This window comes from Camelus dromedarius, chromosome 1, assembly GCF_036321535.1.
Source record: "Camelus dromedarius isolate mCamDro1 chromosome 1, mCamDro1.pat, whole genome shotgun sequence".
Taxonomy (NCBI): Eukaryota; Metazoa; Chordata; class Mammalia; order Artiodactyla; family Camelidae; genus Camelus; species Camelus dromedarius.
The window spans coordinates 24,436,807-24,464,471 of record NC_087436.1 but is presented as its reverse complement, the minus strand read 5'-3'; the positions used below and the strand labels follow the sequence as shown (position 1 = coordinate 24,464,471).

The following is a 27,665-nucleotide window of genomic DNA, read 5'->3' as shown; positions in this document are numbered from 1 at the left end:
CCACGCTAGAAAAGAGCCATTAGTCAAATGTTCTTTCTGGAGGAGATCAAATGCCTAGTCCCGCGGCTGTAAATAAAGGTGGTTATTTAACTCGTTTTGGCCGTTTACTTCAAAGAGCTGTACTTTAAAACAATACCAACCAAAAGAGTCATACCTACAAAATGCAAAAGCTTTACTTGGACAAAGTAAGGAGCTTCCAACTACTCAAAGACCGACTTCGTCTTTTTCCCTCTACAGAAGTGTTGTTAAAGAGCACACTAAACAGGTGTTCATTAGCAAATAACAACATGCCAGCCTCTGAGAGATTGGATTATCCCTCCCCAATGTGCCAGTCATGAAATTTCTGTACCCTCTTGCATTTCTATTTAGTTCATTTGGAAACAAACGTATTCATTTATATTGTCATCTACTTTTAAACATCTTTTTGATAAAACTATCCTTATTGCATATAATGTACATATTAAAATAGAAGTGGGGGATAACTGTCATTTAGTGACTATTAACTTACTGACAACACAGGAAATCAAACCAATAAAATGACTCAGATGAAGCTTCATTCAAACAAAAAGTACTCCACTGGCTTCAGAATTTTATACACACACACACACACACACACACTAATTGTATATAACTGAATATATATAATTTAATATATATAGCTGAATCACTTTGCTGTACATCTGAAACTAAAAGACCATTGTAAATCAACTACATTTCAATTTAAAATTTTTTTAATTAAAAAAAAAATTTAAAACAAAATGTTGCCCTGAAGTCGTTTCTACACTAAATTTACGTAAAACTATGCCTCCTATAGAGTAAGTGCTCAGTATTTGCTGAATAAACACAAAAAAGACTTGGTAGTTACAAATTCTAAATTACAAGGTGTAATTTTTATGATCTAAATTGAATGAACTGTGCTGATAACTAGAGAAAAATTTTTTCCCAGTGATAATATTAATTTAGTATCATTTTATAAAAGTTTGTCCAACATGTCAGTGTGACTTCAGAATAGATTTACATAGCCTCTGACTGGGGTTTTTTGATTTCTGTTTTTTGTGTTTTCCATTTTATTCTCTTGGTCATTTCCCCTAACCCTACCACCATGATCCCCACCTTCCCCAAAAAGAACCTATATGCCATTTCCAAAGTACAGCTCCCCTTAAACTTATATAAGGACCTCTTTTTTGCATTAGGTAAACTTGCCACTTATTGGACAAAAAGAAAATATATGACTGGTAGCTTTTATTTTTTATTTCTAGTCAATTTAAAATAAGGGCCATCCATTGATTGGAAGCATCTTAAACTGAGACGGTTTCCAGGTGGGGGGATGATAACAGGAACACTAAGGGGCTAACTGCTAGCTTTAGACAGATCATTGAAATTGTTAACAAATCTGAATTTCCACTCCTATCAACTAACAGATTTTCATGTATTTTATTTAAAAGGGAAGAGAGTAATGTAAGCCAAAGATTTATTTTTTTCTGGAGATGACAGATTTAACTTGGCTCAAAAAGGAGCACCCTTCTCAATACAAGAGTCAGTATGAAGCCTGATAGGTAACTTTCACCTAATTTGCTTCTTGAGATATATCTTAAGAAGTGAATACTGTCTGTGTATTTTATTTTCTGTACATCTTGATTATATGGATTCATGTCAGCCTTGTATTTTAAGTTCCAAGAGAATAAAAGCTGTATCTACTCCTGCATAATACTTCACAATATATACACATACATATTTATACATGTGTGTATTTTATATATATATAAAATATGGAATTAATGCAGAAAGACAGGAAGATATGTCTATATATTTAAAACTTACAGAAACACAATTCCCTGGGGTTTAATGCAATTCTGCCTTGCTTCTGTAACTTTATTCTCAAAAGCCACCAATACTTTTTAGAGACCAATAACACTATAATGGGAATAGCAAAGTAAGGTGAGGCTGCTGCTGGAAATATAAACTGGTACAAACTTTCAAGAAAGCAATGCGGCATTATTAATCGAGAGTCTAAAAGAGGTTAATATATTCTGATCCAAGAATTTATTTCCAGAGCCTAGCCTAAGGAAATAATCAAGAAATTCAATGGATTGTTTCATTAAAAAAAAGTCTGAAGAATTTTTAACATGGTAAAATATTCAAAATATAAATGTGGCAGGATTAATATATGTATTATTTCTTCCACACAATATGACTCATACCATGTAGTTAATGTGAATATATGTGTGTATATATACACACATTCACACACATCTGCATTTCTCAAGTCTTCAAGATTAAGCATGCATTCATAAGCAGAATTAAAAAACTGAGTAAGAATACGTAGGTTAGCATGGTAGATACTTCAGAGCAATTTCAAAGTAATTGCCGTATTCTAGTAAGAAAAAAAAGTAATAGCAAATTCTTATTAAAATAAAAGCACTATGCAAAGTGTTCTACCTTCATTTTCCCCCCACTTATTCCTCTCTATATTCCTGTGAAATAGATATTACTATTGCACTCATTTTATAGATAAGGAATCTTGACCAAGGTCATAGAGTTCATGGGACACAGGGCCAGGATTTGAACCCATGAACTGACTCTAGAGTCCTTACTCTCAAACAACTCCCCAAGCACCAAGGTAATAAGACCTGTTTATCTATTTGATGTATTTAGTACCTACTGATTTTCTTTTCTGAAAATTCTTTTATACTCCTTGCTTCAAGAGGTGGAATCAAATTCCTCTCTTCCTTTGACTTAAATGACTCACTTTTAATAAATAGAATAAAGCTGAAGTGATGGTGTGCAACTTAAGAAACTGTCTCTTGATCTCTTCCTTTTGGGTCACACTCTGAGAGAAAGCCAACCGCCATGTCATGAGTACTCAAGAAACTCTGTGGAGAGGACCATTAGGTAAGGAACAGTGGCATCCTGCCAACAGTCATGTGACTAAACTATCTAGGACACAGACCCTCTGCCAGAATCAAGCCTTCAGATGACTCTGGCCTCATGAAAGATCCTGAGTTAGAATCATGCAAGTAAGCCAGTCCCTAATCCTTAACCTCAAAAACTGGGCAATATAATGTTTGTTGTTTTAAGCTGCTAAATTTGGGGTATTTTGTTAATCAGCAAAAGATCATTAATACAGAAGGAAGGAGCAGTTTAAACTCCCAACTTGTCACATGTCACAGCTTGGATAAAGAAAGAAAAGGGAAAAGTTTACAAATGATCTCTAACTTTCAACTACAGAGTCCTGAGCAGTTCTTTCCATTTCTTTTTGAATGTATCGTCTGAGTATCAGTTCTTTTATCCTCCAACCTCTCCATTTTGAAAATAAATCTTTAAAATACAATCATTATCATAAAGTCTAATATAACCAAAAATAATTAGATATCCTTGGCTATTTGAATGATTTTATGGTCCTGTAGTAACCAAGATGGAAAAAATTCTTGAGAGACAGGTAAACATACAATTGTTTCCAATACCATATAGGGTTTAAATGCTTTTACTTTTAGCTTATCCTGGGGATTTTCTTTGTATTTTTCTTTATCTAGTATACAGAATCATAAAATGTTATGGTTGGAAAGGAGCCTACAGCCCACATCACCTAGAGGTTTTCAAAACATAAAGAACCTGAACATCATGACTGCTTTTTCTTTTTTTTAATATTTCTTTACTATTGTATTATTTAATTATTTTATTTTGATGGGGGGGAGGTAATTAGGTTTATTTCTTTTTACGAGGAAGGACTGTGGATTGAACCCAGGACCTTGTGCATGCTAAGCATGCACTTTACCACTTGAGCCATACCCTCCCCTCCATGACTGCTTTTCCTGACTAGCATAAATTAGATATATCACACTTTAAAACCAAATATATAACTGTGTGCTCTAACAGATACAATACCAAAGGCAACAGGCTTTAACGTTTTTTTTTAAATGATGGGTAGGAATCAAAGGGAGACATTCTATTCATTTAATGTTTTCTTCCTATAATTTGGGAGAAGAATGACAATTTCCTATTTTAGTAATAACAGCTCTTTAACCACCAATGGTAGAGTTATTTGAGAACTACCAGTTTAATCCAGTGCCCTCATTTTACACATCAGGAAACTGAGGCTCCAAGAAGTTAAATAATTTGAGCAAAGTTACACAGTATCTTATGATTTCAAGGTCAAAACTTCTACGAAACAATCTTCTATAAAACTTAGAAGCTGCAAAATGGATGAAAAGTTAAATCCATTTTACTATTACTATATTTATAAATTATAAACTATAAAGGGGTTGATGGTTTGTGTTTTAATGTCAAAAGCTAAAGCAATGGTTAAGTGTCTTTCTGAGAAATTATGAAAAAAATGGGAAAAACTTTTGAGCAGTGAATGGTGGGATAACAATAAGAGGTCAAGCAAGTCTTCTGATACAGCCAAACTAACAATGAAATTCAAAGCTGGAGTGTGGTATGTTGGACATGTTTAGGGAAATAAAACGGGTCATGAAAACTAAGCTCTAAGAAAATTAGGTCTATCAAGGACAAGCTGGAATCAAGTAAAGCTTGGTTCATCAATCCTGGAAGATAGCCAATAGACACAGGAGTGAAATTCTATATATTTACACAGAGAAAGGATGGTTTATTTCATATGTCTTATACTACTGCTTAATTCTCTATTTTTGGTCTTTTTACATTACTGATTTGTTTTATTTAATAGTCAGGTTTTATAAAATATTATTAAAATGAAGATGTTTGAACCCATAGTCACATATTCACTCATTTATTCAACAAATAATTATTCAGCACTTACTTCAAGTAAGTTTCTGTTGTAGGCATCCATTACTACACCTAGTACAACTGAATTATGTAACAAAAGAGAAAAATTAAGGCTTCTCAATTCATACAGAACTCCCACCAAAGGTAGAATTCTTAGACAGTATGATATACAAAACTGCTTATACATGAAATTAGAGAGTAGTAGTGAATGGGTATAAGCTACATTTTGCACTACCACCCAACAAAGTTAAATTATTTACACATACAAAAGCGTTCATAAGGCATGAATTTTTAATACTGGGTTCACAAAAGCAAAATTTTGTTAACAAAATGTGCATTTTTCTGAGGAAAACGACCATGGCTATTTTCAGATTCTCAAAGAGGTCCATGACTCCCAAAAGTTATTTTATCATAAATGACCATGCCATATGCATTTATAGACCATGAAAACCTGATAATGAGTAAGGATCCAGCATGTACCATTTTTGAAACTGATGATTTGGCTTAGGTTCATGTTTTCTGCATTTTACTTTGGTTATTCCTGGACCAGACTCTCCCTGAGTTTGATTCTTCACTGTATGGTTAATACTAGGCAAAACACTGCTTCTAATTCTTAGCAGTCACTCCAAAAGGACTGTCACCTGATTCTTATAGCTAGTCCTTTCTAATGGATGTTAGAAAGTTGTCTTCAAAAAGCATTTATTAAGCACACATATGTGCATGACACCCTGCAAAGTGAGTTGAAATGGTTAATGATCTCTCTATTTTAAATAATATTTATGACAGCTGATTTCAAGAGCTTGGGTTCTTTATTATCATTAGAGAATGTACAGTATCTTGAATACTCTGGAGATTTTTTTCAATTCCTGTGAAACTTTACAAGGACTAACACATGATTCTTGTTTAGTATGTTTTTGAAAAACTTTACAATGGAGTTCTTAACTAAAATATATCGCAACTATAAGCCAAATTCTATTTTGATTGATTCCAAAAGGAATATTCAAATTAACTAATTTCTTTCCCCCAAAATATAGCTTCTGCACCTACCCACTGAAAAGTTCTTCAAGGTTAATATAGAGCTTTAAATCGTCAAGCCCAGCAACCTCTTCTTAGTCTCCACCTGACTCTTCTCTAAACAAATAACATTACTGACCACCCTTTATTAAAATCCTTCCCTTCATTTGATTTTCATGATAATAAACTGTCTGGCTTTGTTTTTCTCCAATTTGTTTCTTTTCAGTTGACTTCGCCCACTTCAGCACAACCCTTAAATGATGGTTCTCCCAAAGTGTGAGCCTGAGCCACCTTCTCTTTTCACTCTCCACTCTCTCAAGAATGGTAGTTAGTATCCCTTTACCACCAGGGCTTCCAATATTTCTGAACTGACTCAAAAATCAGCATTTCCAGTCTTGACTTATTTTTTGTTTAGCTCCACGTTCTAATTTCTAGTTATATGGTAAACATCTTTATTTGGATAACCCACTGGTACCTAAAGGTCTTTTATCTACAAATTTCCTGTGTTTCCTCTATCTTTAACATCACCATCATCCCAGGCTAGAAATCCTGAATCATATGTGTTCTAGTTTAGGAAGTCATCTCATATAATTTTTGAGGGGGATATAAAACATATATGAAGTTACCCCAAAAATACATAACAAACAGTCACAACCCCACCATCCAGATCAAACAACTGTTATCATTTCGTTATTTATACTTGAAGATACTGTTTCTCCGTAATAAGTAACACATTACAGGTGAAGATAACATCTTTGGGTACCACCCCCAGTCCTCACTGGCCATTCTGTTTCTCCAAAGAAACTACCATCATGAGTTCTGTGTAAATTCTTCCAGTCTATTTTTTATACTTCTGTCTGTGTGTTTCCCAGAATGATATATGGTATTATTCTGCATGCTCTGGGTACATAAATGACATCTTACTATATATACCATTTTAAAAATTACTTTCTTAGCTAAAGATTCACATTATATCTATATTGGTATAAGTAAATATAGCTATGCTCTTAGATGCTTCAAAGTATTCCTGCCTGTGCATGAATATACCCCATTTTGTTTATCAAATTATCTACTGGTAGGCAAGTAAAAGTTGTTTCCATTTTTTCACTTTTATAAACAATGCTGCAAAAAATTCTTATGTCCCTCTTCTCAAGCATGTACGCTAGAGTCTCTCCACAGTCTATACCCACAAATAGAATTTTTAGGTCATAGAAGAGTGTATTTTTTTAAAATATGGAACGCTTCACAAGTTTGCGTGTCATCCTTGCACAGCGGCCATGCTAATCATCTGTGTATCCTTCCAGTTTTAGTATATGTGCTGCCGAAGCGAGCACAGAATAATGTATTTTTAATTTTATACATTACTCTCTCCAATGTAGCTGTATAAGTCTAAAATCCCACCAGTGATGTTTTAGTTTCCATTTTTTTCACATTCCTGTCAATATAAAATACAATCAGACTTAAAAGATTTTTGTCATCTGTTGGATGACAAAAAAATGTTCACTGTTGTATTAATTTCCACATACTTCTAAGTACTGAGGATAAACTTTTTTTCCCATATACTTATTGGCCATTAACATTTTGCACCATGAATTGCCTATTCTTATCCTTAGCCATTTTTCTATGACACTTTTTGTCTTACTGATTGGTAGAATGTTAACATATTCTAGATAATAATTCAGATACGTGTTCCAAATATCTTCTGCCAGCCTGCAGTTTGACTTTTACTTTGGTTGGTCTATAGCATCCTCTGTCCTACAAAATTTTTAAGTTTGATACAGTCAAATTAATATGTGTTTTCCCTTACAGTGTTTCTTAAATAGCCCATGGAATAAAAAGGAAACATAAAGGAATTAAGAAATATTTAGAAATGAATTATAACAAAAATACATGTCAAACTATATATGACACAGCCAGAACAATACTTAAGAGATCAGGAAATGAAAGGTTTAAAAATAAACAAGCTAAGCATTCAATTCATAAAGATGGAAAAATCAACAGATCAAACCCAAAGAAACTAGAAGGAAGGAAATAATAAAGAGCAGGAAAAATGAAATATAGAGTAATAATTTTAAAAAATAAAGATTCATAAAACCACAAGTTGATTTTAGAAAGACCAATAAAATAGATAGACCTTTACAAGAGTTACCAAGAAAAGAAGGTACATATATGATACATAACAAAAGGGGAGAAATAACCACAGTTACAATAGATATAAAAATAATAAATCAATATTATGAACGATTATATGCTACTAGAGTTGAAATCTGTATGAACTGTATAAAGAAGTTATATAAAATGTATAAAGAACAAACAGAATAGTAAGTAGCAAAGAAATTAAAATGTAGTCCAAAACTTCCTCTCAAAAAAAAAAAAAAAAAACCCAAGTTTTTAAAATGTCTTTTTTGGCAAATTCTAGCAAAAATTTAAATTAATTACTATCTTATAGAAGTTGCTGTAGAAAATAGAAAAGAAAAATAAGTGAAAGCAAACTGGATTATTTTATGAGCCTAGTGTAATCTTGATTCAAAACCAAGTAATAATAATACAAGAAAAGAAATCAGAGCTCCATATTACTTATGAAAGGTCCTTAACTTAAAGCAAAACAGAGTAAAATGATGAAAAACACATATCCTCAAATGCAAGGAGAGTTCAATGCCTGAGAATACATCAATTAACTGGTCATATTAACAGATTAAAGAAGAAAAATCATGACTTATCAAAGAATGCTGAAAAAGCATCTGATAGGACTCCATGTATAACTAATACAAAAGCAAAATCAAAGGATTATATGGAAATTCCTTACTCTGGTACATATTATATACTAAAACCTACAAGAAACATTAAACGTCAAGTTGAAACTTCATATACATGTCCTTCAAGATTGGGAACAAAACAAAAATGCCAGTGGGGATGTAAATGGGTGCAGTCACTATGGAAAACAGTATGGAGATTCCTCAAAAAACTAAAAACAGTTCACTTCAGCAATTCCATTCCTGGGTGTACATTCAAAGAAAACAAAAACATTATTTCAAAAAGATATATGCACCCCAATGTTCATACCAGCATTATTTACAATAGCCAAGACACAGAAGCAACCTAAGTGTACATCAACAGAAGAATGGATAAAGAAGATGTGGGGGGGGGGGTATAAATATATATAATGGAATACTACTCAGCCATTAAAAAGAATGAAATTTTGCCATTTGCAACAATATGGATGGACTTGGAGGGTATTATATGCTTAGTGAAATAATTCAGATAGAGAAAGAAATACTGTATGATTTCACTTACATGTGGAATCTAAAAAATAAACTAGTGAATATAACAAAAAAGAAAGACTCACAGATATAGAAGACAAAATAGTGGTTACTGGTGGGGAGAAGGAAGGAGAAGTGGCAAGATAAGGAAAGAGGATTAAGAGGTATAAACCACTATATACTAAATGAATAAGCTACAAGGATGTATTATACAGAACAGGAAATACAGCCAATATTTTATAATAACTATAAATGGAGTATAACATTTAGCCACTGTGAATCACTATGCTGTACATCTGAAATGTATGTAATATTGTAAATCAACTACACCTTAATAAAATGTTTTTTAATTAAAAATATTTTTTTAAGAAAATCCACTACAAAAAAAATAATAAATAACCCCAATGGGAATGCCAGTTAATATCACTACTCTTTAATATATTGGAGTTCTTGGCCAACATCATAAGAAATGAAGAAGAAAGAAGATGACTGGAGATTAGAGAAAAGGAGACCTGAGCTGTCTGAGCTGAGGCCATCCTATACCAGTAAGATCCACAGCGGATCCACAGAAAACCACAACAGGAGTAAGCCCAGCCCATCTCAGCAGAACCACATAGCTAATCCATAGACTCAGGAGAAACAGTAACTGGTTCCTGTTTCAAGCCAATAAATTTTGGAGTGGTTTGTTATGAACCAACAGCTGATACAACTGAGAAGTGATATATCCACTACCGGGCTACTAGAAAGGTAAAATGTGGTAGATGTGTATCATGGAGAACTGTGCAGCAGTTAGATGCAACAGATTAGATACACAAAGCAACATGGATACTAAGAATAGCACTTACATAAAAAGTAGGAAACAGAGTAAGATACATAATACCATTTATATAAATTTTAAATATGTGCAATAGGATATATATACTTAATACATTTTTAAAACCCTGTTCAATTTAAATTTGATGCTTATGAAGGAGGGAGATGGGATTGTGGTATAAATAAAAACGATAAAGAGAAATAAATAAATCAATTGAAAAATAAAACAAGAACGTATGAAATAGGGATCTAATTTTACTTTTCGCTCTATAAAAAGCTAACTATTCTACTATAATTCATTGAGTAGTCCTTCCTTTCAATAAATCCATGTCTATTATATACCAGGCATAATGTATGCTTCCTCTGTTTCTGGGCTCTCTATTCTATCCTACTCAACTATGTCTAGGGGCCAATAACATGTTTTAAAATGCTGTATAGTTTTAGAATCATTCTTTATGAATAGTCCCCCTTAGTTTGTTCTTTTGCGGAATTGTCTATAGACTATTTTTGGACTTTTTATCTAAGAGTTTGTCAAATTCCACCAAAAAAAGTCCTCTTGGAATTTTGATTGGAATTGTATTGAATTTAAAGATTAACTGGGGAATAATTAACAGCTTTACCATGCCCAGTTTTCCATGTATGCTTGTGGGTTAAAGATTAAAGGAAACAATGATATGATTTTGGTCTGTTTAGGTTTTTTATTTCCTCTTAAGGAAGTTGTATATCTCATTTATTTATGTCCCTCCATAAAGTTAAATTCTTATTTTCATAAAGGTATTACATATTATTGTTAGATTTATTCCCAAATCCTAATTAAGTTTTTTAAACTATTATGAATGCATTGTTTTATTTTCTAATTATTGCTCGCTTTGGTATATAGCAACCTTGATGAACCTTCTAAGACCAGTTTTTAAACCTAGTCATTTAAATTTGTGTTAAATCTTCTGCAAATAACATTTTGTTTCTTCCTTTCTGATCTTTATGCGCTTTATTTTTCTTGTCTTACCTGCATTTGCTATACACCCTCCAATAATAATTCCAGCTAGTAAACATGACAAATAGAATCCTGTTTCCCTATTAATTAGGAAATTTGCTAAAGATTTATATATATATCTATATATAGATATATATATAAATATATCTGGTATATAATAGACATGGATTTATATATAGATATATATCCCTTATCAAGTGCCAATCCAGAGTCTTTATCCTCAAAAGATGGTGAATTTTAACAAATGCTTTTTGGATCTACTGAGATGATTATATGGGTTTTCTCTGTTATTCATATGGTGAATTACATCAGTAAATTTTCTAATATTTAACCTTCTCTGCCTTCCTATTATGTATTTAGTCATTCCATATTTTTTAATGAATCATTAAATGTTAGATTTGATTTGCTATTCTTAATTTAGAACATTTGTAGCTATAATGATACATCAATTTGGCAAGAAATTTTCTTTTCTTATACTGGATCAGTATTAATGTTAAGGTTATATACTAGCTTCACAAAATAAGCTGGAAAGCTTTCCCAGCTTTCCCTCTTTTACTGTTTTCTATTATAGTTTGTATATGATAGAGATTATGTATCCCTTTAAATTTTAGTAATAGACCTGGGTCTGATGGGTTTTATTTGAATGAAGAGATGCATATGTAAAATTAAAGAACTTAAATGGTTACTAATTTGTTTAGGTTTTCTATTTCTTCTTGAGTCAGCTGTAATTTATATATATATTTTTTATTGTCCACCTTGTAGGTTTTCAAATTTCTTGGCCATAGATTCTTTACAGTATTGTTCTCTTATGATTTTTAAACTCTCTATTCTGTTGGTCATATTTTTGTTCTTCATAGTGCTTATTTTTCCTTGATCTGCATTTACAGAGATTTGTCCATTTTTATTAATTTTATTTTATTAATAATCTATTCTTTTATTTTCTATTTAATTAATATTGACTCTTATTTTTATCATTTCATTTCTTCTACTTAATTTGGATTTATTCTGTTGGTCCTTTATTAACATCTGGAGTTGAACATATGCTCATTACATCAATCTTTCTTATTTTCCAATAAACACACTTAGAGCTGTTAAATTTCCCAGTGAGTTCTGCTTAAGTCACATCTCAAATTTTCATGTGATGCTTTGTTATTTAGCTGCAAATATTTCATAATTTTTATTTCTTCTTTCATCCATTAGTGAGGTTTTAATATCCTAAAGTATTTTGATTGTCTTTTCATTGTTGATTTTCTAATTTTATGGCATTATGATGAAATAATATATTTTTGAATGACACTGATTTTCCAGACATTGTTGAGATTCCTCTATGACCTAGGACAGTTAAAAACTGACCTGTATACAACTGGGGAAAAAGTATAAGGTTGTATTTTACTCAGTTAGGTATATATAGTGTTCTATAGATCTCCAGTTTATGCAATTTGTTAATCCTGTAGTTCAATTGTTTGATGTCATTTTAAATTTTGTGTCTGCCTGATTTCTCAATTTTGACAGGGGTGTTTTTAACTCCCACTGTTCTGTAGACATGCCCACTTCTTGCAATTCTGAAAGCTTTTGCTTTAAATGGTATTTCAAATCTATACTGTTAGAGGCATATAGGTGTGTAATTATATTTTCTGGACTGTTCCTTTTAGCAGTTTGACTAGATTTTTTTAAAATAACCTTTAAAAAATTAATTTATTATTGTTATTTTTATTTATTTATTTATTTATTTTTTGCAGGGGGGAGGTAACTAGGTTTTATCATCTATTTTTATAGAAAGTACTGGGGATTGAACCCAGGACCTCGTGTATACTAAGCATGTACTCTACCACTTGAGCTATACCCTTCCCCAACTTTTAACAGTTCGAAGAGTCTCTCTTTGTCCCAATTAAGGATTCATACTCTGAATTCTATTTTATTACAGCAGCTTCCTTTGGTTAGTATTTTTCTGATAATTACATTTTTCCATTCTTTTTATTTAATTTTGTTTTGTATATGTTAAAAATAGCAGGCAGACTCATGTTAAGATCACAATTGGTAATTAATATAATTTCTGATGTTTTGGAGTATTTCTACTATCTTGATATATCACATATATTTCTTCCACAGCTTTTTTTTCTCCTTGTTCCCTTTTTGTTAGATTGAATAGAAGTTTAATTTATTCCCTAATCTACTCCCCCAATTTAGTATTTTGGAACAAATACCTCCTATTTCTATTATTTTAGTATGCTCTAGTTGCTTAAAATAAATGTCCTTCTTTTCACTTCTCATCTTCTCCAGATCATGTTTCACACAGTTCCTATTTTATTCAAAGGCCACCACAAAATCTGGTTCCACTCCATCTTTCTAGGCTTATTTCTCTCAACCATTTGCTTCTACTAATCTCTAGTTAAACTAAATCACCCGTCAGTCTCTAAATAAAACACAGGATTTCTGAAATTCTGTTCTGCTTCACCATGTTTTTCTGATTCACTCACTCATTAAATAAATACTTTATTGAAAACCTACTTGGTGCCTGGCTCTGAGCAATACCAGTGAACACAACGTATATGGTATCTGGCTTTATGAAGCATCACATGGAAACATACAATAGCATGGAAATATAATAGAGTAAAACTTTATGAATACATGATTCGATTCAGATAACTGGAATTGGCTCCCATCTTCCACTCTATCCTCAAATAGCAGTCCTTAGAATATACAACCACCAGCAGGTGGCACCAAACCACCTAAGCCAGACCTTAAACTGATTTGGATACCTTAGTTTGAATCCTGCAACCTATTCTCCTCCACTGACTCAGGTCATTTTATTAAACTTACAATGCCATTACTTTATGTGATTTCAATTTTTTTTAATATTTATTTACTACATTATCATGGGAGTTTATTGTATCATAAGTTGTAGGAGCTAACCAAAAGCGAAAAAAGAATGGGGGTCTCTGACAAAAATAATAGAACACTCCTAATTGAAATTGAAGAGTATTAGATAAAGCTGCTCTCTCTCTCTCTCTCTCTCAGAAAGTGACTTTCAAACTGATATCTAAAGGATGACCAGGAGTTAAAAGCTGAAAAGGGAAAGCAAAACATTCTAAAAAGAAAACAGCATAGGTGAGCACCCAGAGAAGGAAAAGTCTGGATTAATGGGAAGGTAAAAAGGCAACCGTGTGTGGATGTCTGGGGTGGGGATATTGCATACTTCATCAGAGTACAATGCTTAAGAGCTTGGGCCCTGGAGCCCTACTTACCATCTGATTTTAAGTCTTTGCTCCACCACTTAAATAACTGTCTAGCATTGAAAAGGTTATACTTGTTTAAAGTATTAAATCTACTGTTATATAAAGCCCTAAGAACTTATTCCTGGCAATGTAGGAAAGAAATCTTAATGTTAGGGTTGTTTTGTTGCTATTATTGTTCTTATTGTTTCTAGGTAGATGAGAGGAACCAAATTATTGAGTGTCTTGAGGCCATGTTAAAAATCCTGGGGTGGGGGGACCTGAATATTATCCTAAGTGCAATTAGAACCCACTAAAAGGTTTTAGGGAGGGACATATCATGATCCAATTTGCAAATACATTTTTTAAATTACTTTGGCTACAATGTGAAGAATGAATTGCTTAGGGTTGTTGGGAGAAGGGGCAGTAGTGAAAAAGGACCAATTAGAAGGCCAAAGGCCACTGTAGTAGCTCATGTAAAAAACAACCACAGGTTGGATTAGGCTAGTAACAATGAAGTTGGAAAGAAATTAGCAGATCCAAGATATATTCTGGAGGCAAAACTGATAGGATTTGGTAATGAACTAGGAGGTAAAAGGGTAGAAGGTGTAAATGATGACTTCTCACAATACACCCCTGCCCCCTGCAATTTGAATAAAGTCTTTCTTACTGTGCTTTAACAAATATCACAGATGTTTTTCTGTAACACTTCCCAAATGAAATTTTATTTATCTTCCCAGGCTTGCTAACATATGAACTTTCCATCACAAGAGCTAACAGCTCTCTCCTCCTCACTCTCAAAACACTGATTTTATTAAGCTTTAGGTTATAAAGAGTGGTTTTCTTAAAAAAAAAATTTCCCCAATAGACACAAGCTCCTTTACACTAACGGCCATATCTAACTTCTTGTTCTAGTCCACACACACAAAACTGCTACATGCACCACAGGCGGTCTTGCAAAACCCCACAAATGACCTCAGAGCCAAGGCAACTCCTCAAGCTCTTTTCCTTCCTTGGAAGGAAATTCAGCCTGCTTTCTTCTCTTCCCCTTTCAACTATTCTATTTTTGGAAATGTTTCCCCTAAGACTAGCTGCAGAATTAACTAGTCACTCACTAGCCTCCCCATTTCTTGAAGCCTCCAAAAACAAGTATATAGGAATTATTTTTGTTAACATGCTTGCTAATTACTATTGAAAAACAGAAGGTAACAAAATTAAACACAAGGTTATATTATTTTACAGTGGTGGTCTCTTAATTTATAATTCCTGACTTCCTTTACAAAATGGTAAACTGAATGCACTGGCTTCTGCTCCATGCTTTAATTCCCAAGGATGAGGTCCACCACAAGTTCTTCCTTTTTTTGTGTGGAGGCCTCTCTTCCCAGAACATAGGCCTGCAGAAGAAGCCTAGACATAATAATCAATGTCTTCTTATCTCAAGTAGGTAACTGGCACTTCTGAGGGCCTCCTAAGTAGGTATGTAATATAGCAATGGAATTAAAAACAAAAGTGATTCTGCCAGTCTTGTTTTTTCCAAACCAAATGGCTAACGTTTAATGTTGTAAACACAAACAGATGTTAACTGAGTTTTCTCCTCTTGAACCAAATCCTTGGTTTCCTCTTCAAAAGAACTGTTTCATTCTAAGTTATTATTCTAAACTTTTATTTTCTGAGGATTAAGTTGCAGGAAAAAAAAGATGATATGGAAGAAAAGGATTCAGATTTTCCTGAAAGCTTTGTCAAACACCATGCACAATAAGAAGTCTCTTTTTGCTAATTAGATTAGAGATATAACTCTTTTCTTTTTGATGAAAAACTTTTCTAGAGTGATCTTGTGCAAGCTCATCTAGTGATCGGAAAATCGCTCCCAACTTCTGGCTAACAAAGAATTTATTTTGTTCAAATATATTTTTAAATAAGTTCTGGAGGATAACCACATATTATCACCATCCAGTCTAATAGAAAACACATGAAAAGTATTTATAGTTAAATTTAAAATTTTAGTTCTTCATTCCTTTTAAGTAATATATTTAATTTTGGCTGACTTACAAAGTAAAAAGAAATCAAACATCTAGTTATGACCTAATGCTAAACTTTAACTTGGAGAATATGAGATATCTCTTATAAAAACTGGTACTCTACCTTAATAATATCTAATGGAAAGAGAGGAAATGGGCTACATTCTTTCTTCCCTTGATACACTCAATGAAAAAAAATTACAGAAATGTAAAAAATTAAAAAAATAAAAACTAGTCCTACCTCAGCTCCTAATCCCACTCCCAAATTGTAACTAACCACTACAAACATGTTGAGTTCTTAGCACTGTTCTGATTTTCTGTGAATAGGAAAAAGAAGTCACTCGTGTTTTTGATGGTACTGTTTCCATACATAAAAAAAATAAAATACTGAGATTTAGGAATGCTTAATTCCATGTGCCTTTTTCCTTTGTCCCTAAACCCTCTGCATTAATGGTCAACTATGCCCTTATGATAAAATTTAAATATGACCTACCAAAATAGCAATAATGCAATCTTGAACTTACAGACTAGCTACCACACTTGGCAATTCTTTGTCTTTCCTCACCTTTCCCCAACCCTATCTATTTCATATTTTTTCCTCAAATGCTTATTTTTCTCAACTTAGTTGGTAAGCTTCTTTGAGGCCAACCACCAACTCTGAATCACTTACTCCCTAGGAGGTATGACAGTACTTTGAATATAACGGGTAGTTTGTACATGATAAATATTAAGTTTACCAGTATCTTAACATATAGAGGAGGAAGAGGAAGAATTTATCTGTTGCTTCAACTGCTTGAAAAGAAGCAACTTATGAGTTTACTATTTTAACTTAATTGCAAATATTAACTGTAAAGAACAATTTCAGGAGTTGTTAATTTATGTAATCTGATTGTGATATAGTAATATTACAGTATAGTGAAATTTGTATGTTTTCTCCACTAAATTCTAAGCTCCATAAATGCACACATTGCCTGTCCTGTCTACTGCTCTAGCATCATGCTTTAAGTAGTGCTTGGCATATAGTAGATGCTCAATGAATGTTTATTAGTGAGTTAACAGTAGTAAAGCACTACATCACCTCATATAAACCTGAAAGAACGTTAATATCTTTTCACCCTCAACAGCAATCTTGTGATGCGTATAATATAACAATTAAGAAACTACAGTATTAATTGGGTTTTCACAATAGCATAAGCTCTATCATTCCCAACAGTCAGATAATGATTCTCAAAGTACGATTCCTGAGCCAAAAGCATCAACACCAGCATCACGTGGGGACTTGTTAAAAATGCAAATTCTTGAATCCCACCCCACACCCACTGAATCACAAATTCTGGAGGTGGGGTTGAGCAATCTGTATTTAATGAGCACTTTAGATGATTCTGATGGATGCTCAAGTTTGAGAACCACTGGCCACAGAAATTGTTGCCATGGAAATAGAAGGGATCTCAAACCAACAAAGAAGTCATAAAATATTAGGTGAGGCTTTAAGGAAATGTAGTAAATATTCAAACATTAGAATGTTTTTAGAATAAGTTAAATTAAGTCAATCAATTAAGGGACATGAAAAACTACCACTATATAGCTGAGAGGTCTTTTTCTCCTTAGCAAAGATCATGAATCTATATTCAGTAAGTAATGCATTTAAAATGGCTTTCAGATCCCTACTATCTCAGGTCCCTACTGCCAGTAGAGCTCATTATTTAATGCATTCCTACTTAAGGAAAGAGAACAGAAGTAGGGCAGGATATGGAGGTGGAAAGGATAAGGAAAAGGTGGACAGCTAAAATAAGACATGGAGGAGACCTGGGAAAATTATTTTTTAGAGTTTAACTGAAATTTAGTACTTTAATTTTAAATAAAGGTACAAACCACGGTCATTTTGGCACTGTGACCTCATGACCAGTAGATCAGATATTTTCATATCATATTAAAGTCATTACATCTATTTCAAAATGTAATTTATGTTCATCACTACTTTGGAATTATAGTAGTAAATTAGATCTGCCACTAGAGCTCATTATTTACTGCATTATTAAAGAAGTATATGTATTAATATATCACAATTAAAAATAGTATGAAAGCTACATTTCAATATATTTGGTTCCTTGCTAATCCTAAGTATTTTATTTTATACATTTAAAAACACCATTCTAAGAGAAGGTATACAGGTTTCACCATATAGCCAACAAGGCCCATGACACAAAAGACTTAAAAACTATACAAAAGTTAACAGTTAATAGCTATTTTAAGTGTTCTTGACCTGTGCTAAGTTATGGGCCCCTTCATAAATCTGAGAAAACATATAGGCCCTTTTCCTAGTTTACAGAAGGGCATGGAGGATGTATAAGGGACAATGATTCCTCTTCCTGAAACAGCATTATACCAAAGCACCCATTTTTTGATTCCAAAAAGATAGGCTAGCTGTTCTAACTACCTTAATCTCTGTGACTTTTAGCTTAGTTTGGGCACTGAGTACATCTATAGCTCAAATCTGTAGAGGCAACAATTTAGTGCAAAGTGAACTGTGAATAAAGAGCCAAAGAGTTCAGTCTTTATTTCAGGTAATGGTTTGATTGTCTTATTTTATTTTTCATTTACAGTACTCACTATATTGAAGACAACTAAATTTGTATAAAAAATATACTTTAAAGCTCTTAAATAAGCTCCCCAAAATAAAAATTTTCGAAGTCCTCACCAATAAGATTTAGTCTCATTTTAACCCCCTTTCTTTAGTCTCATTTTAACCCCCTTTCTTTCTCATAATTCATATTCTAGCCATATAGAATTCCTTTCTGTAAATCAAACAGGCTATGTTCTCCTGCCTCCAGACTTTCAAGCCATGCTATTGTCTGCTTGGCTAATTACTTCAAATCCTTCAAATCTGTTTAAACATCTCTTACTCCAGGAGGCATTCCCTGACCTCCTAGTCATTACCCTGCCATATACTCTCTAAACCTTCCCTATCATAACATTTTACTGCAGTAACGTTTAATTGTTCATCTTCTCCACAAAGCTGAAAGCCTGGTGAGGGAAAAGACAGGGTCTTGTTTACCACAATATAATTCATCTCCGAGCCTGACAAGCTACAGGACCTCAGCAAGAGCTGGTAGAGGAATGAATGTATAGATTTTCCTAGAGAGATGTCTTAGCATTCCTATTTGTATACCTAAAGAAGTCTGCGCCATCCCTAACTTGGCAACAGTTGTAACTTTGTGTTACTCATTTTAAAATTCTTTATAATCTGTATTTAGCTCTCTCTTCAATCTAAATTAATAAAATTGTATTAGATAACAGTGTTAAATAGTAAAACTGAAAGCTAATTAGTGCTTAAAAAAACAAGTCTCAGTGCAAAGGAATGAATGCTACTAGTTCCCCAAACCAAACATCTTTTAATGATCTATTGTCTAGATATACTTATCTTTCCTTTATAAAATAGATGTTTCTTGAAAAGTATACAAATACCATTTAAAAATCATTCCTTTTCATTTATGTTTTATTAATTGACAGGACAGTTCTTTGCTTTTGGACATTATTTTCTCCTTCACGTAATTAATAGTCTGTAACATATATTCAAACGCACTAAAAATCACTGCTATTTTAAAAAGCCCTTAAAGGATCCTGATTTAAAATGACAGTTTAGAAAGCAGAAGCCTCATTTCATTTTCTTTCTAGATTACAAAATCCAATTAAAAAGTGACAATTATGAGAAAACTATTTATTTAGTAAATGTGTCATATTAAAATACTTTTTCATCTTATATACCCTCCATAATTTAATACCTTATATGGTTACTTTGTATATTTTGACAATACAGTTATATGGTTTTTTTAAATACCCTCTCTTAAAAGACAGTAAAGAATTTAGAGATCTTACTCAGAACATATAGGGACTTCCATAACTGCAACTCACCTCCATTTTTCATAAACCTGATATTTTAATATCCAATTTCCATTATGAGAATTTCAGGGAGAGTCATAAATTAACATATTTCATTAATTCTAAGATGTACATTTTTCTACACTTTAACATCTCTGAAATTAGGATGTATTTTACAACTGATGGCACCCTAACATTTATAATTGGCAGCATTTTTTTTTTAGTGGTCTAAAAATAATGTTTCTTACAACTGATGTCATCTTAGACTAAATGAAATATTGTTAATATCTAAAACTTTTCTCTAATAATGCTTTCTAACTAAATTACAGTGTAATTATAATTCAAACAATCCTAGAATTAAAACTAAATAAACTTAAGATCCACATTTTATCTTTTTAGAAAACCAGTGACTAGGCTAAACTCAAGAAAACAGACAATTGGAAAAAAACACTTCTTAAAAAAAACTTTCTAGGAAAAAGTCTACATTAGAAGCAGAAATAACAGAAGTGGGGGGAAAAAAAAGACTTGAAGATGTTCAGTCAGTAGGAACTTCCAAGGAAGTGGAGGCCTGAAATAGCCCCAGAGCTTTATCTATAAAAAGAACCAAATATTAGGAACATGGCAGGGGATTAACTTAGATAGCAAATTATTTAGGAGGAAAAATACTTATTGTGATCTTTCTCCCTCCATAAGGAGGAATCATTGTCACCCTTCAAACAAAAATATGGTATAGGTAGTTGAAATAATGTAATTAAATGTAAATTGTAAACATTCTTAATAAATTAAAGACCCACCTACCAGCATTGTCTTCCTTCAGGCTCAATCTGTTTCACCTTCAGGTAATCCTAGGATAGGGGCTCCTTTTCAGATCCCCAGTTTTTCATGTCGATCTTCTACCTCCCTGTGGCAACAATATTTTCTAATTAAAAGAGTCCTTTTGTGCCACAGGGAGGATTTCTGATGGTATAACAAATACAAAAGTTATCACAACTCATCATGAAGTCAACTTAGTCTTGAGATTCTTCCAGAAAGAAATTTTGGCTCCTTATTTTATTTTTCAAGAGAAATCTGGTTTTTACTTTTTTTAACTGCATTTCAAAAACCTTAACTTTCATTTATTTAAAAAAAGCACTACTTTCTTGTTGGAATTATATACAAATTCTTATCATTCATCTATCTTTGCAACTAATCCTATACACAATTTTGTTGATCATGAATAAAAGATTTCTAAGTTCTCTTGTCAATTATTCTAATTAATAAGACCAACTTTTTATGTTTTGATATATGGTTAAAAACTAAAGTCCTGCTCCCTATGATCAGAAGAGAGAAGTAGGAAGCTACCAGATCCCTTTCAGCCAATGTATGTTAGTAAAAATTAGTAAGGCTACTTGCATTGCATAATATGATGTTAATTATGCTTAAAAAATACATTTAAAAAGACCAGCAGGAAATTTAGAAAAGCAGTAGTTACTGTTCTCTCTCTGGTAAGATTACGCGTGATCTTCACTGTTTGTTTATTCTTTGCAATACTCAGTTTTTCCAGTGAGCATGTATTGCTTTTATTGTAAGAAAATAAACTCAAATTTACATATAAGCAAAAATGATTAAAACTTACTTTCATTTTAAGATGAAGTCAATCTAAGTATGACATTATAGCTTTGATATATTTTATACAACCATATTTATCTTTTTTGGATGACCAACTTTCTATATTTTAAATAACCCTAAAGTATTCAATATTTCATATATAAACAAAAAAGGAAACATAATTTAAGTTTTTATAAAGATAGTTCTTCATTATACTGCAATTCTAAGTCAGAACTCAAATTGTTTCAGTCTGCATTTCCTACCAGCTATGTGTTAAATACTGTATTATATACTATATTCAACAAAATAAAATTGTAGTCTCTGTCTTCCAGGGACTTATATGCTCACTTTGAAAACAAAAGGAGTATACACACAAGGACAGTAAAAGAAAGAAAATGATCAAGTGCCTAAATCCAGATGGTCTAACAGAAATCAGGAAAGGGAATGTTTAATGTAGGCTACAGTTACTGTGGACAGTATCATGTAGTTGGGCCTCAAAGAATGAACAATACTTGAAGATATTCTTGATAGAAAACTATACCTGAGCAAAATCTCGGAAGCATAAATAGCACAGCCATGCAAGGGACAGTCAGGAAAACAGCTAGAATACAGTGTTTCTGTAGATAAAGCCAGATTAGGAAGGCTCTACTTCTAGATTTCTGGATTAATCTGCAGGTCACTGAATTTGGCAGAGGAGTGGCCTTTGAAATCTGATAAATAAAGCTTCGGGACAATGATAAATGTAGATGCCAGAGCACAGTAAATTAAGGAAGGAATGAGGAGGAAAAGTACAGACAGGAGGTATAAAACATCTCCTTTTTAAAAGTCAAAGTGAAAGGAAAGAGAAAAATACAATAGAAATAAACAAATTTTCCGTTTTGATGTATAAGACCTCCACATGTGAAGGCACAAGAAAGGTCTTAATGAAATTAAGGGAACACTTAAAGGGCATTTACATCACAAGCACTGTGTTTATAGGTTTATTTTATATAATTCTCACAACCCTGAATTCCTATTTTATGACAGTGAGATAGACTCCGGAAAGGTTAAATACTGCCAAGTAAATGATAAAGCAAAAGTCTGAAACTAGGACTAACTAACCCAATCAATATTCTTCCCTTTCCTACTAAAGAGAGCTACTTAAAAGGCTTTTTTTTTTTTAAAAAAAAGCTCAGGAATAGTCATCCAGGATTTTTCTATCATATTTGACTACTCTTCTTCCCGTTCTTCAAGATGTAAACATTCTCTAAAGTTCCCTCTGTTCTCGATCATAGAGAAACAAATACAGAATTTAAAAATCTTCCCCCTTAGGGAAATCTCTCAAATACCTTTCCCCTTGGAGCTTTCATTATTTCCATGGCTTCAATGAGGATGATTCCCAAATCCATCTCTCCTTGACTTTTCTGTACTAAGCTTCAGTTGTACTAATATTTCATTTCTCTCTCCATATCTATCCTCACCCTTCTTTACTCTCTGTCCCAGGAGGATGACTCCCCTGGCTCCCCCTCTGTGGCACTGCCTTCAAACCAGTTATATCCTTTGATCAAAGGTCCCAGATTCTCCCAGAGCTCTCTCCAGGGCTCTCTCTTCTTCTGGGTTCCGGTAACCCTTCCCTCTGTTTGGCCCTTGGGCGAAAGGACAGAAACAGCTCTGATACTGCTAGCTCTAGGATACTGCCCTATCACTGTACACTTGCCATTTATTAAAATATTCCTTAAATTATCGTAACTTTAATATGCCCCCTTTTTTGTGATGGGACACTGACCATACACTTGTACATCTTTAAATAACTAAATTATTTCCCCTTGGATGCTCTGCTTCAACTCACAATTCAACATGCTTATTACCAAACTTATCTGCTTCCAAAAGCAATCCTGTCTTCCTAAACCCTTATATGATACCATTGCCATCACTTAGAATGAGAAAACTGAGTACTTACCTAACTATGCTTCTCCCCGTAATCTGTCACGTCTCATTAGATCTTACATAGTAGAATTGCTAATACAAGTCCCTTCTGTTCCTATTGCTTCTACCTTGTTTTAATATTTCTCAAGCCATCCCTAACTCATACTGTAACAGCTAGTCTTTCTGCCTTATCTTTTCCCCTACAATTCACCCTCTACCTACTCAGATGCTAATTACCTAGCACTTTCTACTCAAAACCTCTCAAATCTTTCTGCTTCTTACATACTTAATTACTAAACCTTGTGTTGAAACCACAATCACTCACAATTCTTAGTGGAACCTCCTGTTAATGTTTTACTTATTATCTTCTAAACATGTCTTGAATTTCTACATTCCACACATTTGTTAATTTTATTTCCCTTAGTCTACATGCCTTTTGCCTACAGCCTGTCTGTCCAAATCCTACTATTTGTCCTCCTTTTCCACTTTCTCTAAAACATTCCCTAATCCTGTAAATTGAAATTTCCTCTTCTGAAAACTTCTTTGAATTTGTAAATAGTGCTTAATTGATTCTATACTGCTTTATATTTTGACCATAATGCATACATTTTATCTCCACAACTAAATTACTACCTCCTCGAGAGAAAAAAACATGTTGAACACAGTGCCCTTGCACACAACAAATGCAAAATATTTATTGATGTATTCTCATAAATTAAGGTGGAAGATTACAATGATAAACATAGTAAGTTAAGGTGCAAGATGAAGAAGCAGATTCTTAACAGCTCAATCTTCTCAGCCAAGTCTTAAAAGATTTCTAAGAAAACTTTATTAATGAGTGCATTGGTATAAACTCTACTTTTTACATGATAATCTGTAATAACCTTTTAAAGTTTATATATTCTTTATATATACATGCATCTGTATATATATATATATAATTTTTTAAAGAGTGGACATAAAAATTGAATTTTGATATCTTAGGGAATCCAAGAGACTCCTCTCCACCCACAACCTACCAGTTTCCCCAGAGGCCTCGAGAACTGGTAGTATTTCTAGCCTGCCAGAGTCAAGACCACCCTTCATGCATACTTCATCACTTTTCCTCAAAGGCTCTTTATGATTACTAAACTTCAGTTATCATCAAAAAGCAATTTATAGATTTATAGGTTTAGATGAATATGTCTATTTTTAAAGTTTCAAATGCATTTTGTTTTTCCTATATAATGTAAGAGATTTACTATTACATACGAGCTCTGAGAGAGAAATGTAGACTTTTAGTCTATAAAAAGGTGAATTAAAATGACTTATAATTACTGCTAACAAAATAAGAAATCATTTTATGCACAAAATAATGAAGATAGCTAAATGTACACCATTGTATGATTTCAGTACTCCTGCCTATGGACATATATGTATGGGTATATAGGGATAAAAGAAGAAAAACTTCAATGTAAACATGTGGAGAACTGATATAACAGATCAATAAATATAATTAAGAAATTTTTTAGATGAATATAATTTTAAATTATAATGTAGGAGCATTCCAGGAAGTGTTTCCTAGATATACAAAAGGAAATCTTATTCTATACAGATCTCATTGCCACCAATTCACCAAATAGAAACTGCTATAGCCATCTTTAAAATATTCCTTTTCTTGGAATTTGACACAACATTGTAAAATGACTATAACTCAATAAAAAAAAGTTTAAAAATAAAAATGAATCAAAAATAAAATAAAATAAAAGTATGTACTAACAACAACAAAAAAAGAAACAAGGCATCAAATAAATAAATAAATAAATAATCCTTTTCTTTACTTCCCAGTCTGCTTATTCTCCCAAACCTACACATACATGGAAGTTAAAATTTGTATCACCACAACAAATGAACCAGACCCTAATCTAACCTAAAAGGAAACATGCATTATAATAAGTCATAATAACCTCTATTCATCTATGTAGGCTTTAGATAACAGGAGAATAAAAATTTATTAAGATCTGAACTCTTTTAAAAATGCATTTTATTCTTTAAGTAAAAACAAAATTAAGCTCAGAATAACTGATTCTAAACTTATTTTTATATATTGACTAACAATCCTTACTAAGTTACTATGACCCATAGTATTTTAAAATAAATTAGTATCTTATAGTCTCCAAGTTCTTGCATGCTTTATGATGAATAAATGTGAGTTTATTAAATTGTTCTAATTACAGATGTGTCAGCCAGAAGTTTTCAGTCTGAATTTGGCATTGCCTTTAGAAGAGTTATATATGAATTCTACATTTTACAGTGTTGTTCCATAAAGAGAGATAAGAATAGCTACACTATTCTTTATTTTCAGAAGTAATAAAGCAAGCATAGACTTTTTTTCTTTACATTCATGGGCCAGAATGGAATTAAAAATAAAATGTAAGATGAATTTCTCAGGTGCTTTTAGAGTATTTTAGAATAATGTAAGTTATTTACTAACATTTCCATTCAGTGTTGAAGAAGAAATCTAAAAAATATTATCAAGTATCCAAAAACCACTTTTAAGATATCCTAAAAGTAACAGTTCTTTTATCCAGACTTTGTATATGCTATTTTTCAATATTACAGTCACTCATATCTCTGCCCTGCAAATGATATCATCATCCTCTGAGTTCAAGAAGACTAAAAAAATAAAGTCCCTTAAGTGGGTTATATTCACTTCTTATTTGGAAGTATTTTTACTTGATTAATGAACCACTGACCATCAAAAACTGTACCACCAATAAGATTCGGCCAACATGTTCTGGTATTTTAAGGTGAATTTAAATTTCTATGATACAAACTTGGCACTGTAGTTTTCATTTTTACAAAGTTTTCAATTTGCTACCAAAATCACAGTCTTCCTTTTTTTTTTTTGATCAAAACATTTTCCAAAAATTTCAATCAGGTTCTATTTTTTTCATTCAAGTATTAAGTTATCATACTTTTTTCTTGTATTATTGGTTTTCTATTTAGTTATGCTCCTATAATAAAATCAGTTACAATATCTACTTCAAAATATCGTCCTACATAATAGTTTTTTAAGTGTTCTTCCTATTCGTTCCCTCAAGAGGAAAATTATCTCGCCGCTAAACTTGTAGCTTCAGACTGGAAAACTCTCCAAACTCAAAAAAACACATGTATCTTCCTGCCACTTGCATTATCTACTGTGAATCAAGTACCACTCCAGACTATAGTCACGAAGCCTTTATGAAGTGTAAAGCTAGCTGTTCTGATGAAAAGAATTGATGACCACTTCACATGGGGTTTGCTGGCACTGTTGTCATCACTGCTCCAAAGAGCAAGGTAACTTCCAATCCCTCAGCTCAATGAAAAGTAAAACTGGAGAAAGAACAGCTTTAAGCTCAAAAAAGCTAACAGTCCTAGGGAGTGCTACTGGGCCTCAGTAAGCAGAAAGGCATCAAATACACAGCACTTTTTTTTTTCACAGCACTTTTAATCATGAGACTTTGCTACATTTGTAGAAATGTATCTGAATTATGAAGAATTTTTATAAGGACTATAAACCAAGCATAAAAAATTTTTTCCATTAACTGATGAAGATAAATTTTAATGTTTATTATTATAAAACTGCCACCTTCTGGTAAAAAAGCAAAAACAAAAAAAACCCTCTATTTTCTTTATGGTCAATGGCAAAAATGAAAAGGTTTCTCCAAGAATTACATATACTAATCCCCAATTAAACATACAGGTATCTCACCACAGACATAGTGAAATATCAAAATTTCTAAGACAAAAGGGAAGGAGAATCTGATAGACTATTTCAAAGATGCTTTTGACCTAAGAAAAAAGAAATCATACTGCTCCCCCGATGCTAATCAAAAGAAACTCTTAATCTACTACAGAATGAGATTACTGTATTTCTTGAATTAAAAAGAAAAAAATTGTATACTAGCCTACTGACTTTTACAAGTAGTAACTAGTCAATATTTCCACTTCCAGAAAAACATGACAAAAAGTTTCATTATTATTGGCCTATAATTTTGTCCTTAAGGTCCATGATATGAGATTCTACTTCAAAGAATTATAATGTAGAACTTCTTATATGTATATGTAAATTCTCTTAAACAAGAGATGTTTCACTGGTTTCCAAGCTCTACTAAACAGCATTAAAGAGGTTTTTCGGTGTATTATTCATCTGGTAATAGTAATGTTGACACTTACAAAATGAGAACGTTATAAATAATGAACATTTTATGAGATGTCT

The 27,665-nt window shown here is 32.5% G+C and overlaps 1 protein-coding gene and 1 non-coding gene across 9 annotated transcripts in view; both read right to left on the bottom strand.

The window, feature by feature from the left end:
* Positions 1-27,665, bottom strand: part of ELF2 (E74 like ETS transcription factor 2) — an 82,687-nt gene that overhangs the window by 19,738 nt on the left and 35,284 nt on the right. For 2 of the 8 annotated variants that reach the window (XM_064494803.1, XM_064494881.1), the window contains exon 2: positions 20,728-20,834. The exons of 4 other annotated variants lie outside the window; for them this stretch is intronic. In XM_064494803.1, the coding sequence (XP_064350873.1) occupies positions 20,728-20,737 (10 nt within the window). In that variant the 5' untranslated portion in view covers positions 20,738-20,834. The remainder of the gene's footprint in view (positions 1-20,727; positions 20,835-27,665) is intronic. 2 more of the 8 variants (XM_010977703.3, XM_031465881.2) reach the window with 1 other exon arrangement.
* On the bottom strand, positions 6,985-7,091 carry LOC116149127 (U6 spliceosomal RNA). Its single transcript, XR_004132742.1, has one exon. It is a non-coding gene; the product is annotated as a U6 spliceosomal RNA (small nuclear RNA).